Below are 13,615 nucleotides of genomic sequence, written 5' to 3' on the forward strand. Positions count from 1 at the left end.
CTCCGGGACAAGGCCACACCTGGCTGCTGACCTGCCTCCCACATGGCCTGCACCTGGAGAGTGCTGAATTCCCATTAAAACAGCCTTAAATGTTAAGGGTGTTCTCGCCTCACCGGAAGGCAGGGGTGAGTCAGTCAGGGTTGGCTAACACAGCAGCACAGTGATGTCACCATGGACCCAGGCTAGTGCCATCTTTGCACTCTGATGACCTCCGTGGGCTGTCATCTCCCCTTGGGCTGCCTCCTTCCTTCCTGCGCCAAGAGCAGACTCCAAGACAGAATTGGACAGCAGGCAGTTTACTTAGAAGGTAACCCCCGAAAAGCACGCCCAGGGGAGGAAGAAGCGGGGGACAGGAGGGAAGCCCATGCAGGTACATTAATGGACAACTGGAGCCCATCCCATGAGGGAACCTGGGGACACCGGCTCAGAGGGGACCTGTCTGACTAGGAGGCAGCTGCTCTCACAACCTCAGAACACCCACAACACTCAGAACACCCAGGGTGCACAGGGAAGGCACCCCCATCGTGGCCAGAGCTGGACAAGCACACACTCCAAATTTGCACCCCAGCACCCCCGTGTACACACAACACAGGAGCATGCATACACGCAACGTGCAAACGCACCACAAAGCCCCCACGCTCTCCCCCATCAAGCGCCTCTCTCTCTCTCTCTCTCTCTCTCTCTCTCTCTCTCTCTCTATCTCTCTCTCCCTCCCTCCCTCCCTCCCTCCCCTAACTGCTTCTTACTCTGGCATTTGGTTTGGGAAAAGCCTGGATCATCAAATATTTCTAACTAGAACCCCACTGTTAGAAACCCCTAAAATGGAATTGCTCAGGGATTGAAAAAATAAAAAAACAAACCCTCTGGCAGCAGTTGCAGCTCGCACTCTCCAACCCGGGTGTCATATCCAAGTGAGCAGCAGGGGGTGCCCAAGAGCCACGACTGCCTCCAGGATTTTTCTAGTAAGTTTATGTAAGGGTGTTTGTCCCTGGGTGTGTCTGAGGCTGAGGACTGGTGGCAGGGGCTCCTGTAAGGGTTTAATTCAGTTTGACAGATGCCCTCACCCCCGGCTCTAGGGCTTGTCTCTCAGGCTCCATGGCCCTGGGACCGAGTTGGAGCTCAGTTCACTCAGATGGATGGATGGATCAACAGAGGGGGTGGAGGGGTGGCTAGATGCATGTATGAATAGATGAATAAGGAGAGGGGACTGGAAGAGCTAGCCCAAGAGGAAGACGGTAGGAAAAGAGGAATCAGACAGAAGGACAAATAGCAGACTGGGGAGAGGCCGAAGAAAACGTGAAATGTAAGAAAGTCCTGGGGCGGGGAGGAGCCTGGGAGTGGGTGAGTGGAGTGGGAGAGGCCTGGCTCGGCCTGCCTTGGCCCACAGGGTCTCCTCCTCCTGATGCCTTCTGGGGCTGCCCCCTCAGAGCTCCCCGTCTTCCTAGGCTGCTTGGCACTGGCACCTCCTGCAGGGAGCCCTCCCTGTACCCCCTGCTCGGATCAGTGCTTCTCGCCTGGTGCTCCCAGCTCAAGGCTCCTCTGCTCTGGTGAGAATGTGGGCAGTTGGTCTGAATTTCAGCCCAACCACTGGTATGTGGCTTTGCCAAGAAACCTCTCTGTGCCTCAGTTTCCTCAGCTAAAGTAGCAGCACTAACTCCTTCACTTGGGAATCCGGGCAGGTAAAGCACTTAGCACAAGGCTTAGTCCGAGGGAAGCACTGGACAGAGTGGCAAATCATTGATGGTACCTTCCAGGGAATCCCAACCTCCGTCGGCCTCATTGTCAAGTCATTTGTCTCAATTTGGGTATAGAACATGCTGTCCTTAAAGTAAATAGTGATCTAGCTGCTGTGGCGCACGCCTGTAATCCCAGTGGCTGGGGAGACCAAGGCAGGAGGATCAGGAGTTCAAAGCCAGCCTCAGCAACAGCAAGGTGCTAAGCAACTCAGTGAGACTAAATAAAACAGAAAATTGGGTTGGGGATGTGACACAGTGGTTGAGTGCCCTTGGATTCAATCCTGGTACCAAAACAAATAAACAAACAAACAAAATAATTCAAAAGGCCTAGGGATGTAGCTCGGTGGTAGAGTACTTGCCCAGCATGTATGGGGCGCTGGGTTCAATCCCCAGTACTGAGAAAAAAAAAAAAGATGAATACCACTGATAAGTGAAGGTGAGCTCCCTGAGAGAGCTCATCTTTTTTATATTTATTTTTTGGTTGTAGTTGGACACAATCCCCTTATTTCATTTATTTATTTATTTGTGGTGCTGAGGATCGAACCCAGGGTCTTGCACAGGCTAGGCGAGCGCCCTACCGCTGAGCCACAACCCCAGCCCCTAGAGCTCATCTTTACCTAAAACATTTTAGGATTTTTAAGTGTTGTTTGACATAATGAAACGTAACTGGACCCAACTTCAGTGTGTTCCAGGAGAATGGATGAATGATGGTATATTTGTTAAAATGCAATACTAACCCGCACAAATGACTGAACCACAGCTGCACATGTCAGCCTGGCTGGATCTCCAAAGCATTTCACGGACCAGAAAAGAAAGCCATAGACGAACATATCCAGTATAATGCCATAGTCTATGTAGCGCTTGAATACAGGCAGATGAGTGCCACACTGGGTGTGGCAGCAGGTGGCCTGGGACAGACATGCCAGCAAAGAAGTGGGGGATCAGATGATGCCAACCAAGGAGGGAGAGAGCAGAGCTGGGCGGGCTGCAGGAGCTGCAGCTGTATCTCCAGGCTTGTTTTTGAGTCCTTGACTATGGAAAAGGAGGGGACTTGAGATGAGACCTTGTCTATCTCAGTCCTCACGAGGACCCTAAGCGTGAAACAGGGTGTAGTGATGGAGGCTCAGGCTGGAGGGGGATGTGCCACTTACCTGGCCCTTGGGATGCAGAGGTAGGAGCAGAACCCAGGTCTCCTGGCCCCCGCAGCCCTCCCTGCCCAGGAGGCTGCTTGGCACTGGCTGAGCTGCTAGTGGTGGTTCCAGGGATAAAGGTGACTGGGTGCAGGCAGAGCGGTGAGCTCTGTTAGGGTGGGCAAGGAAGGCAAGCTTGGTCCTCTGGCTGCAGGACTCAGCCCGCCTGCCTGGTAGGCACGTGGACCCAGGTCAAGGAAGGCTTCCTGCCCTCAGGTGGTGACCTGGACTCTCCTGGTGGTGAGGCAGAGGTCTAGTTCTGGAGCCAGGCCTTGAGCCTCCGGGCCTCTAGGCCTCCAATTCAGCTCCCTCCTGCTCCTGCATCAGTTCCTGGGCCTAGGGGATCTGGGGGCCCAGGCAGGAGGAAGTGTGTAGAGGGAGCCCCAGCTTCAAGGAGACCCCAGGCTAAACCACAGACTCAATGCCTTCAGGGGAGCCCGACATGGTGGTGCAGGCCTCTAATCCTAGAGGCTCAGGAGGCCGAAGCAGGAGGATCACTAGTTCAAAGCCAGCCTTAGCATCTTAGTGAGGCTCTGAACAAGTTAGTGAGACCCTGTCTCAAAATAAAGAATAAATAAAGCAGGCTGAGGATGTGGCTCTGTGGTTAGGTGCTGCTGGGTTCAACTCTACCCTCCCTTCCCTCCTCCCTCCCTTCCTTCCTTCCTTTCTTTCTTTTCTTTCTGTCTCTTTCTTCCTTCTGGGGATTGAAACCAAGGGTGCTTTACCACTGAACTACATCCCCGGACCTTCTCTTATTTTTTTTATTTTGAGACAGGGCCTTACTAAATTGCTGAGGCTGGTCTCCAACTTGCAATCCTCTTGCCTCAGCCTCCCGAGTTACTGGGATTATAGGTGTATGCCACTATGCTGGGCATTCTATCCTTCTTCTTTTCCTTCCTTCACTTATCTTGCTAAGTACCAGGTCCTGTGTTATGCACGGGGGGAGACCAGGGTGAGGAGACAGCCCCTACTCTCCAGGGGCTCTGTGGCTGGAGTGGGAATTAGGCACATAAATAAGCAGGCGCCCAACAAATGCTCACTACCTGTGTGGGTTGAGGAAAATGAAAACTCTCTGCCGTAGTTCAACATGTCCCTAAAAAGTTCAAGTGTGGGAAGCTTCATCCCCAAATTTCTATGTTGATGGTATTAGGAGGTGGGGCCTTTTGGGAAGTAATCAGGATCAGATGTCCCTGTGATGGCAATAGTGGCTTTACAAGAAGAGGAAGAGAGTCCCAAGCTCACACCCTGGCCCTTGTACCCCGCGACGCTTCCCACCACGCAGCAGGCAGCCCCCCCCCCCAGATGCCAGCGCCTTGATCTCGGACTTGCCAATGTCCAGAACCCTAAGGAATGCATCTCTGTTCTTTTTAAATTACCTTTATTATAGTGGCAGAAAACGGACTCAGACAGTAGCCAACACAAGGTTAGCATGGGAAAGGCTGCTAGAGACTGGCCCCTGTGGCCCAGGGAAGGGCTGTGACTTGCTCAAGGTCATAGGGTGGGTCAAGGGCATGACTGAAAATAGAATTGAGACTTCTCATCTCAACCAGGCTTTTTCTACAGCATCCAACCCTCCCTCCTTCCCTTTCTTCTTTCCTTCCTTTCTTCCTCTTTCAAGTTGACCACCCGGAAAGATTTCAAGTGTCCAGAAAAGTTGGTAGAGCAGTACCATGGCTCTTGGGAACCCCCACAAAATCCTCCCAATGGTCGCTGGGGCCTCCTTCCCAGCCTGAGCCAGCTGCTGTCCTTACTTCTGGGACAAGTTTCTTTGTGGGCAGGAGCAGGTTTCAAAGGAAACTTCAAGGTGCGTTTTGACACCAAACAATTCTGCGATTATTTAACACCAACTCGCTGTCCAACAGTTGGATTTGTTTCTGCCACAATCCACCTGATGTTAGCCTACCTCTCGCAAGACAAAGGACTCAGGCTCAGTCCCACAAGACTGGCCCCTCTTCAGACACTTGGTCACAAGTCCTGTCCCGTACCACCAGCTAAGGATTGGAGGTTCTTATAACCTCCTCCTCAGAGGAGGAACTGCTAGAACTCAGGAAAATTCTTCTGTTTACCAGCTCATTATAAAAGATACAAATGATCAACCAGCCAGGCACAGGTGGCACACACCTGTGACCCCAGGGCACAGGAGGCTGAGGCAGGAGGAGCATGTGTTCAAAGCCAGCCTCAGTAATTTAGCCAGGCCCTGAACAACCTAGGGAGACCCTGACTCACAATAAAAAATAAAAAGGCCTGGGAATGTGGCTCAGTGGTAGAGCACCCCTGGGTTCAATCCCCAGTACCAAAAAATAAAAATAAAAAATAACTACTTGACATACTTAGGACAAGGTCTAGAAGGGTCCCCAGGGCACAATGTAGAGATTCCTGGGGGCCACTCTAGAGGATGACCTGGCATGGGCCTTAGAGACCATTCTGTGCCTCCTTCTCCTTTTCCCGTTGGGTAAACTGAGGCCCAGCTCACTCGGCTCGTTAATACCAGAGTTGGGCCTAGACCTCGGTCTCTCTGAGAACAAGGTGGCAAGAGCCAGTGTGTAGGTACTTAATTGAGAGCCTGTTCCGTGCCAGGGGTCAGCCTGTGGGCAGGTGTTCTTATCATCCTCGGTTTACAGAGGACGGATTTGAGGTTCAGGGTATAACTTGCCCCAGATCTTGCGGCTGCTCCACCTGGGGTGAAGCACAACTCAGTGCTCAATTCCTTCCTGGGAAAAACAAAAGCTTTTACCTCAGGAAGTGACTGGAAGGATCCAGTCACCCAAAGCACATTTACAGGAAGGACATCAGCTGAGGCATCTCGGTGGGGGTGGCCGCAGGAAGCTGGCTCCTCAGTAAGCCTGACAGCTTCCTTTCTAGGTGGGAAGGAAAGCCTTCCCGCCCAGGTCAGAATCAGGGAGTCGGGAGCCACTTTTCTGGGTCCAACAGATAACTGGAAATGTCAGTTCTCATCAACATGCGGGAAATGGCCAGCTTTTCAGGCTCATTGGCCTGAGCCGGGGAGGCCTGTGTGGGGGGGGAGAGCTAACAGGGAGAAGGGTCCCCAGTGCCCTTGACGGTGGAGGCCTGGGTCTGAGGAGAAAGGAGGCCAGGAGGCATGAAGAGCGGAGTGATTGTCACATATGTGGGGTCAGCTGTTTTCCACTCTGTGCTGTTTCCTCCTCTAAGTGAAGTCTGTGAAACAGCTGCCGGTCTGTGCTGCTCAGGTGCCCGCACCAGGGGGACACAATGGGCACACTTGGGGCAGGGGTGTAACTTGGCACAGTGGGGCAGCAACAGGGGGCTGAGAACGGGTCCAGAAGCAGAGATTCCGACTGAGGTTGATGAGAGGCCCTGAGAGTCCTCAGGCCGGCTTCCTCTGGAATGCTGGGGAAGGCTCAGAATTCCCCATGGCCCCCAGAATGGAGATTTGAGCTGTTATATTTGACTATTAAAGAAAAGGTTTACTGGGTGCAGTGGTGGAACATGCCTGTCATCCTAGTGCCTGGGAAGGCTGAGGCAGGAGGATCACAAGTTCAAGGTCAGCTTCAGCAACTCAGCAAGAAAAATTAAAAAAAATAAAAAGGATGTGGCTCCGTGATAAAGTGCCCCTGAGTTCAATCTCCAGAAAAATAGAATTAAATAAATAAATAAAGGAAAGACTGTCCTCTGAGGCGGGAGGGCCTGGGGAGCATCTCTTAGATGCCAAAAGCGCAATGGCAACCGCGATTGTGTCAGGGAGGCAGTAGAGCACAGAGGTTAAGGGCAGACCTGAGCCAAAGTGTTTGGCTCAGAACTTGGGTTCTGTTCTTCCTTTAGGCAAGTTACTGCACCTCTGCCCTTCCCGTCTCTCACCAGCACTCACCAGCAAAAATGGGAGATGCTGTGACCATTTAGCACGTAAGTTTGCAATGGGGAATAAATGAGTCAATGCACGCAAAGCGAAGACTGAGCGTAGCACCAGGTCACAGCTAGCATCTGTGGTTTTATGGATGAGGAAACGGAGTTCAAAGAGGTGAACTTTGGGCCAGGGGCCCAAGGCTTCAGTGGTGAGCTGGTGAACCAGATCTCCAACCAAGGTGTCCTGATTTGTCCCGAATGAGGATTCCTGGCTGTAAATGCTCCTGCTGTGGCTGGTTTCAAACCACCAACGGTTAAATCACCAGTTCACTCAATTCCAGAATATTGAACAATTGAGTGCAGAGGACTCCAGCCGAGCTCAGTGGCAGTGTGGACGGTGGTGGAGCGTTTAGAGCCAAACCTGGAACATGGAGCATTTTGCAAACATTTGTTCTCGTGGACAGTCATCAAGTCAGCAATCAAGTCCCCTGAGCACCCTCCTGGCCCCCATGTTACCCAACAGGGGATCAAGGTTTGGAGAAACCTGGCTGCCTAACCCCCGGGGTACAGCACAGGCCGGTCCCTTGCTGTCCCACCTCCTGTGGGCCCTGTCTGCTCTTGACAAAGCCACACAGACACCATCCTCCCATGCACCCTTGGAGGGAATTTCCCAGGCCCCACGAGTAGGAGAGCCCTGCGCCCTCCCAGGTTGGCGCTCTACCTCAGAAGGCCAGGGTGGCTTGACAGGAGGGCTGGGGCTCCTGCCAAGCCACACCTGCCCAGTGCTCCTGAGGTCAGATCTGCCCCAGCTTGTTCTTGCCATCCAAGGGCCTGGGGAAGCACTGTTCTCGGCAGCACGTGAGTGGAGGGTCTCTATCCTTGAGGGTTTGGGGGACACAGGCAGAAGCTGCGAGTGGGGGAGGGTCAGAAACTTGGCCCAGGGGAGATTCTCAGCCCTGCAGGCAGGCTGGCTCAGTGCCAGCGGGGTTCAGGTGAGCCAGACAGCCAGTTGTCTGTCACCTGGGGCTGGGCACAGATGCCCCTTCAAACAGAGCAGGGGCCAAAATTTTTATGGTTTTTGGTTCCAGTTGTCCCTGGACTGAGCTGGGGGGTCACTCGCCTGTGGCGGCTGAGCTGGGGTTGCTTCTGCATGCTTCCAAAGAGCCCCGTGGCTGAAGGGACTAGGAGCCGGTTCTCCCCTCATCTCAGGGGGAGGGGAGAGACTTCTGAGTGGCAGGTAAGGAATTGCTGAGTCCCATATGTGCTAATGGGACAGGATCCTGATGTCTCTGGGGAAGGGGGCTGCTCTCCACCCTGCACTCTGGGGAAACCAGAGAAATGACATGCCCTTGAAGGCTTTGTGTGAGGAAACTGGGAAGGGACCCCTGCTGGTCTTGGTGGGGAGGAGGATGTTGGTAGCACAGGGAGAGGGAGGGTCAGGTGAGAAAGGGGGTTGGGGCAGGATGAGGGACAACCTCCCCAAAGTTGGTTTGACAATGAGCTAAGAAACCAAAGTTATAGGTGGTCCAAGTGGGGCAGGGGGTGGGGGCTGTGGCTGGAGATGGTGCAGGGCAGGGCACCACACCCACCCAGGACACCCTGAGAGCCTGGCCCCCATCCTGCAGTTCTAGGGAGGGAGAGGCAGCTGAGTCTGACCTGGGTGGGGAGGTAGGGGGCTCAGTGGGAGGAAGTGGGCTGGGAGGTGACAGCTGCCCACTTTGTCCTATGTCCCCCCTCCCATGTGGCTCCCATGTGGCTCCATTCACAGGGTCATTCACTGATCCCTTGCTGAATGAGAAGGGTGAGCCACCCTCTCCCTAGCTCAAGTGCTTAAGCCCAGAAGGTAGGGCTAATTCTGGGTTGCTGGGTGAGCGCAGCAAGCCTCTTGCCCTTTCTGAGCCTCCTCTGACCTTCTCAGGAAAACAACACCTACCTCTTGGGGGTGCTAGGAGGGTTAGCAACCAGGGAGTAGATAAGAAGGACCCAGAGGCAACAATGTCAGCTTCTAGGCACCTGACACTGTCGGCTTCTTGGGGTGGGCCTGGGCAGATGGCTCCCTCTGTTTTCCCCCATCGTGTGTCCCCAGACTGAGAGTCAGCTGGACCTCAACAGGACCAACGTGGAGTTGGGATCCAGAAGGAGGCAACCCTTTCTCCACCAGGGAAGGGAGCTTTTAGTCTTCGTCCTTACTCTTGGCTCCCCTCTCTTCTAACTCTGAAAGGCTCCGTGCCCCCAATAGGCCTGCAGGCCCCTTGGAGCAGGAGATAGAGAGGGACTTTCCTCTGTGTCACAGGGACTCAGTTTGGCTTTCTGGGAAGACAGAGAAACAGTACATTCCTCCAGAAATAATTGTCCTCAAGCTATTTCCAGCAGCTCTTTAGTGCCCAGGCCAGAAATGGCTAGTGATCTCGATGCCTGGGTACTGTCAGGACAAACAGCCCAGAAGCCCAGCCCTCTTGCTGGCTGCCCGCCTGCCCGACCAGTCCCCAGCCCTGAGCTGAACCAGGCCTGGCTCAGGCCCCATCTGTCCGTGGACTGTGGACACCGTCTCCCTGTTCTTCCCCCAAGTTGCTCTTCCTCCGCTTGGGGATGCCCCTCAGATCCCTCCCGCTGTTCTCTCTTTGGCCACCGTAACTCCACCGGCCCAGGGCTAAAGGCCTTTCCCTTCAGTGACTCTGCGCTGATGCCATCCTGCCCGGGGCGGGGAGATCCTATACTAAGTGCTTTGTAATCCTGAATCTGGTCAATAAGAAAGATCATGGGCTGGGGCTGGGGCTCAGCGGTAGAGCGCTCGCCTAGCACATGTGAGGCCCTGGGTTCCATCCTCAGCACCACATAAAAATAAAGAAAATAAAGGTATTGTTCCAACTACAACTAAGAAAGAAAGAAAAAATATGAGATAGGCCGTGTGCGGTGGCACACACCTGTAATCCCAGTGGCTCAGGAGGCAGAGGCAGGAGGATTGCGAGTTCAAAGCCAGCCTCAGCAATTTCGCGAGGCGCTAAGCAACTCAGTGAGAACCTGTCTCTAAATAAAATACATACACACACACAAAAAAAAAAAAAAAAAAAAAAAACAACAACTGTATTTCTATTTTTTCTTTCTTTCCCTTCCTGCCCTCCTTCCTTTCTTTCTTCCTCTCTCTCTCTCTCTCTCTCTCTCTTTCCTGCAGTGCTGGGGATCAAACCCAGTATCTGATGCACACAAAGCAACTACCCTACCACTGAGCTATGATCCCAAAACTGTATTTTCAAAATTCAGGGGAAGAATATGAGAGAAGCTTTTTCTGGCAAACACACTGAGACATCAACGGAGAATCGAATTCCTTCATTCAACACAAATGTCCGGGGTGAACGAGGGATACTGGTTTCTGAAAGGATTTGCTCTCTGAAGAGTCTTCAGGCCAGGTGTGAGGGTGTACCTCTATAATCCCAGTGGCTCGGGAGGCTGATGCAGGAGGATCATGAGTTCAAACCCAGCCTCAGCAATTAATGAGGCCCCCAAGCAACCTAGTGAGACCCTGTCTGAAAATAAAAATAAAAAGGCTGAGGATGTAGCTCAGTAGTTAAGTGCCCCTGGTTCAATACATAGTACCCCCCAAAAAAACCCCAAACCCCAAAATCCCCAAAACCCCCAGGGTCCTCGGGCTTTCACTGGAACCTGTCACAAAGTAGGTGTTAGCATGGGACTGTTGGCCACGTGGGGAGAGGTGAGAAGGGAGAAAAGAAGTTGCATTCATGCCCTTAAATGGGTCACTTAAAGGGACAGCATTTGAGGGACATTGGGTAAATGCTGGCCGACCCAATGAGAAAAGAAGTTGGTGCTGACCGCAGCAAACCCGAGTTATATTTGAACCAGCAGAAAACCTCCTGCCTCTCAGCACAATTAAGACGAGAAAAACAACAAGGAACCCTGGAAAACAGCCACCCCAGGCTCCTCTCAAAAATAGGACCCATCTGTCCTGGCAGGCTTAAAGTGGCTCCTGGCCCTTGGGCAGGGGCCTGGCCAGGATGACCCCTGGAGGCCCCTCCCAGCTCTAGGATTCCATGATTCTATGACATGGCCAGCAGTCTGGAGTGGCAGCATGAGGGTATCCCCAGTGGAGAGCCAGAGGAGGTCTATGTCATCTACCTCCTAAGAGACAGAGTGAGAGGGGAGCTGGCCCTTGTCACATTTGGGGCCCGGCCAGCCAGGGGGAAGGGCCAGTCCTGCTGGAGTCAACCCTCAATCCTCTCCATTTTTTTTTTTAAGAAGCAGATGGGGTGGGGCTGGGCCGGGCAGGGAGGAGGCCTGAGTCTGGACATTCCACTCAGTACAGACTCGAAGGACAAGAGCAGCTGAGGCCGGACCCGGGCAGGCAGCTGCTTTCTGAATGGGGTGGGCTCCAAGACAGCTGTGCTGGCGCTAGGCGCATGGATGCTCAGCACGAGCAGCAGTCATGGGCAAGAGGGGCCGGAGCTCTCCTTCTGGCTGGGGTGTGGGTGGCGGTTAGTACTGAGGAGCCAAGGGACAATGGGGACAACAGGTACTACACTGCCCTTGTTAGGCCCAAGCTGAGCCCAGGGACAGGAGGTGGTGAAATGGACTGGGCATCTCTTTGGCCTGGCCAGGTCTTATCCTCCATGAATGGCCTATTTTGGAGCCAAGAGGAGTAGGAACCCCAATGCCCCTTCCTCTGGTAGGTCAGGTGAGGAAATCCTATATGGTCAGAGAGCGGCAAGACCAAACGAATTGGCAGGTTCTGATCTCGCAAGCCCAGCCCCATGAGCAAACCTGCTCCACTGGACCCTCAGCCCCACTTGAGTTTCCTGTAGTCAGGACAAACTTGGTTCCAGGATTAGCTAGTACCCTTCTCTGCCCCCTCCCCCAGGGTCTCCCTGCCAGGGCTCCTGCGCAGGCCGCAGAGTTGGTGTGGTGGAAACTCACGCTTAACAGATCGTCAGGGAGACCAAGGTCACCCTGGCAACATACCATTGTCTGTGGGGAGGCCATCAGACATTCCCTCGATGCTACCCTGGCCTTTACAAGCTGTGTGATCGCAGGCTAGTCACATTACCTCTCTGAGCTTCAGTTTCTCCCATCTGTCAACTGGAACTAGAACACTGATGTGTAGTAGGAATTAAATGAGTTGATCCGCGTAGGGCACAGGGTGAAGGGCCAGGTACACAGAGAATCTCTGAGTGTAGAACCGCATCAAGGCTGAGACAGTTTTTTTTTTTTTCAGTATTAGGGGGCATTGCATGGTTGATGGTAAGCTACTTGATAACACCTAAGGCCTGTCTCTGCTTGCAATTTCACTCATTAGAGATTCTGTCCCTGGCCTTTGTGGTATCCTGGAGTTCCTGCTTCAAATGTGGACGGAAATTTCAGAACGGGATCGAGAGCTAGAGAAAAGAGAAGATCCAGCCTCTGCTTTTCCTAGGAGGCCCTCTGGTCTCGGTCTTTCTGAGGATCTTGCCTTCCTCCCTCTCTCTCGCCCTTCTCTTGTACTTTCTGAGGAAAAGGGTATTGGTCTTCCAGTTTGAAGAAATCCCTGAGCCTGTGGGGAGGAGAAGGAGAGGGATCAGGGCAGTGCTGGACATCTGGGAACAGAGAGAACCCCTAGAGAGTCTGGAGGGAGGTGGGAGGGAATCCAGGTGAGCTGACCCAACTCTCTCCTCTCCAGGTCCAGGTAAGCAACCTCCAGGTGCGGCCACAGCTCAGTCACAAATTTGATCCCCCCCCCCCCCCAGCCAAAGTGATGTCTGGCCGCCCGGAGAGCAGATCCAACTCTTGCAGTAGCCGTTCAAATAATCCCAACAACCCATCCTTGCGGGCTCGAACTCCAGGCTGGACCCAAGGCTCTGGCTTCAACGACACCAACGACGTCAAGGGCTCCCGCGTCCGCACCCCCAGTGGCTCAGACTTCAGCTCCTGCAGCAGCCACTCAGAGCCTTGGTTGGGTGTCAACTCCCCCAAACTCCTCAAGGGGAGAGTGTGCATGGGCCGGCCCTACAACTCCAAGTGTGTGGAGTCAAGTCAATTGGAAAAAGGCTCCAAGGTGGCCAGGAAGACCTCTTACCAGCCCTCTGAGGGCAGCCCCAACTGCTTGCTCTGCTCAGAACGGCCTTTGGGCCCCACCGGCTCCAGCTTCTTGGACCAGCTCATCAAAGGCATCAACTACCTGGACCGATCTACCAACGCCTTCTACAGCAACTGCCCCAAAACGCTGAGCCTGCCACGGCTTGCTGCCAGCTACCTGGAACGAGCTGCCAACTCCCTCTACCTGGACCACATGGAACGCACTTCATCCCGAAGTTACTCCGCCCCCAGCGGCAGCCTGAACGCCAGGGACGGCTCCAAAAACAGCACCTGCATGGTGTCATCCACTAGGGGCACCAACGAGCTGCAGTGTCTGGTCGGCTCCACCAACCAGAGCTGTCCCCACCAGCATCATGGCCACAACTTGACTTCCATGCGGCAGAGGCCAGGCATCAAGTTGACGGAGCTCCCCTTGTTTGGCAATGGGCTTTTCTCCTTAGATCGTCTGCCCAAGTTCTGGGAAGCCGTCCGCTCCGGCTGGAGTGCCCCTGAGCCTGCCTCCAAACCCTCCAACTGGTGGTAAGGTTGACATCAGCCAGACACGGGCACACTTCCGTTACGCTGCAGTTGTGGAAAATAAATTGTCTGTGGCAAAATGCTCCTTCCAAGGCTCTGTTGGGGGAAATGACCATTTAGAAGGGGGCTATGAATTCAAGGGTGGGTCTCTTGGCACAGTCAAGTAAAAATGAATGAATTGGGCCGGCAGTGGCAGGGAGTGGCAGAGACTAGTGGCTGAGTGGGCAAGGACCACTTGGTCTATACCTGGCTCTGACATGGGCTGTTGCC

The 13,615-nt window shown here is 53.7% G+C and overlaps 1 protein-coding gene across 2 annotated transcripts; it reads left to right on the forward strand.

Moving 5' to 3' along the window:
* Positions 1-1,140: 1,140 nt before the first annotated feature.
* Positions 1,141-13,414, forward strand: LOC308657265 (uncharacterized protein). 2 transcript variants are annotated; one of them, XM_081308802.1, is made up of 4 exons: positions 1,141-1,303; positions 7,837-7,985; positions 10,010-10,155; positions 12,414-13,414. In XM_081308802.1, exon 4 carries the CDS (start codon positions 12,489-12,491, stop codon positions 13,350-13,352), a length of 864 nt encoding a protein of 287 aa, XP_081164928.1. In that variant the 5' UTR covers positions 1,141-1,303; positions 7,837-7,985; positions 10,010-10,155; positions 12,414-12,488; the 3' UTR covers positions 13,353-13,414. The 2 variants fall into 2 exon arrangements, with proteins under 2 accessions (XP_081164928.1, XP_081164929.1); XM_081308803.1 differs by lacking the exons at positions 1,141-1,303; positions 7,837-7,985; positions 10,010-10,155 and adding an exon at positions 11,039-11,273.
* The last annotated feature ends 201 nt before the right edge of the window (positions 13,415-13,615 follow it).

Source organism: Spermophilus citellus, assembly GCF_964194105.1.
Source record: "Spermophilus citellus genome assembly, chromosome: 9".
NCBI lineage: Eukaryota > Metazoa > Chordata > Mammalia > Rodentia > Sciuridae > Spermophilus > Spermophilus citellus.

Excerpts from the sequence above, each read along its gene's own strand:
- LOC308657265 (XM_081308802.1), top strand. The coding sequence starts at position 12,489 with ATGTCTGGCCGCCCGGAGAGCAGATCCAACTCTTGCAGTAGCCGTTCA.